This window comes from Physeter macrocephalus, chromosome 11 (genome assembly GCF_002837175.3).
Source record: "Physeter macrocephalus isolate SW-GA chromosome 11, ASM283717v5, whole genome shotgun sequence".
Taxonomy (NCBI): Eukaryota; Metazoa; Chordata; class Mammalia; order Artiodactyla; family Physeteridae; genus Physeter; species Physeter macrocephalus.
In genome coordinates this window covers 149,757,325-149,758,160 of record NC_041224.1, presented here as the reverse complement: position 1 = coordinate 149,758,160, position 836 = coordinate 149,757,325, and the positions used below count along the sequence as shown (strand labels likewise).

The window sequence follows — 836 nt, the reverse complement described above, 5'->3', positions numbered from 1 at the left end:
TGCGCGTCTGGAGCCTGTGCTCCGCAACGGGAGAGGCCACAACAGTGAGAGGCCTGCGTACAGCAAAAAAAAAAAAAAAAAAAACAAGCAAAAAAAAACTGCTGGAGTGTGAAATCAAAAGTTTAGAGAGATCACTGCTCCAGACCATGGTGGCCCCGTGCAGATCTACAAGATGGACACCAGAGGGTGCTATTGGAGCAAAGTGGAGGACCTGGTGTCGGCTCACCCTCCTGTCACTCCCTCCTGACTGCTATTCCCCTACCCTTTCAGATTTAACAACCTAAGAGCCAGGTGGGGTGTTTCCAATACACTTCCCCACAGCAACCTTGGGCTTTCTCAAAGTGAGGGGTTTCCCTGGGGCCAACACATCTATGGGGACCAGCACTCCAAACAGTTCTTACTTCCCTGTAGACTAGGAGAGAGCACAGATGCCAGGGATGGGTAAGCGGCCCAGGATGTGGCCCGTGATCAAGGCCCTGTTGCCCCGGGGATCAGGGAGGAAGACGTGATGGTGAAGGCACGGGAGAGGTGGAAGCCTGGGGATGGCATGGAACAGAGCAGAAGACCCACCTTCCACGGAGATGTCCTGGATGGCAAAGCGGAGGATGATGGTCCAGATCATGCCCAGGGTCATTTTCACGTTCCCATCCACGATTTCTACAGAAACAGCAGTAGGACACATTAAGAAGGGTCTCAGGGGCTTCCCTGGTGGCGCAGTGGTTGCGCGTCCGCCTGCCGATGCAGGGGAACCGGGTTCGCGCCCCGGTCCGGGAGGATCCCACATGCCGCGGAGCGGCTGGGCCCGTGAGCCATGGCCGCTGAGCCTGCGCGTCCGG

At 56.9% G+C, this 836-nt stretch overlaps 1 protein-coding gene across 3 annotated transcripts in view; it reads right to left on the bottom strand.

Annotated features, from left to right (window-relative positions):
* Positions 1 to 836, bottom strand: part of ACTN1 (actinin alpha 1) — a 104,813-nt gene that overhangs the window by 33,002 nt on the left and 70,975 nt on the right. For all 3 annotated transcript variants that reach the window (XM_024115535.2, XM_024115541.3, XM_024115531.3), the window contains exon 4: positions 571 to 657. In XM_024115535.2, the coding sequence (XP_023971303.1) occupies positions 571 to 657 (87 nt within the window). The remainder of the gene's footprint in view (positions 1 to 570; positions 658 to 836) is intronic.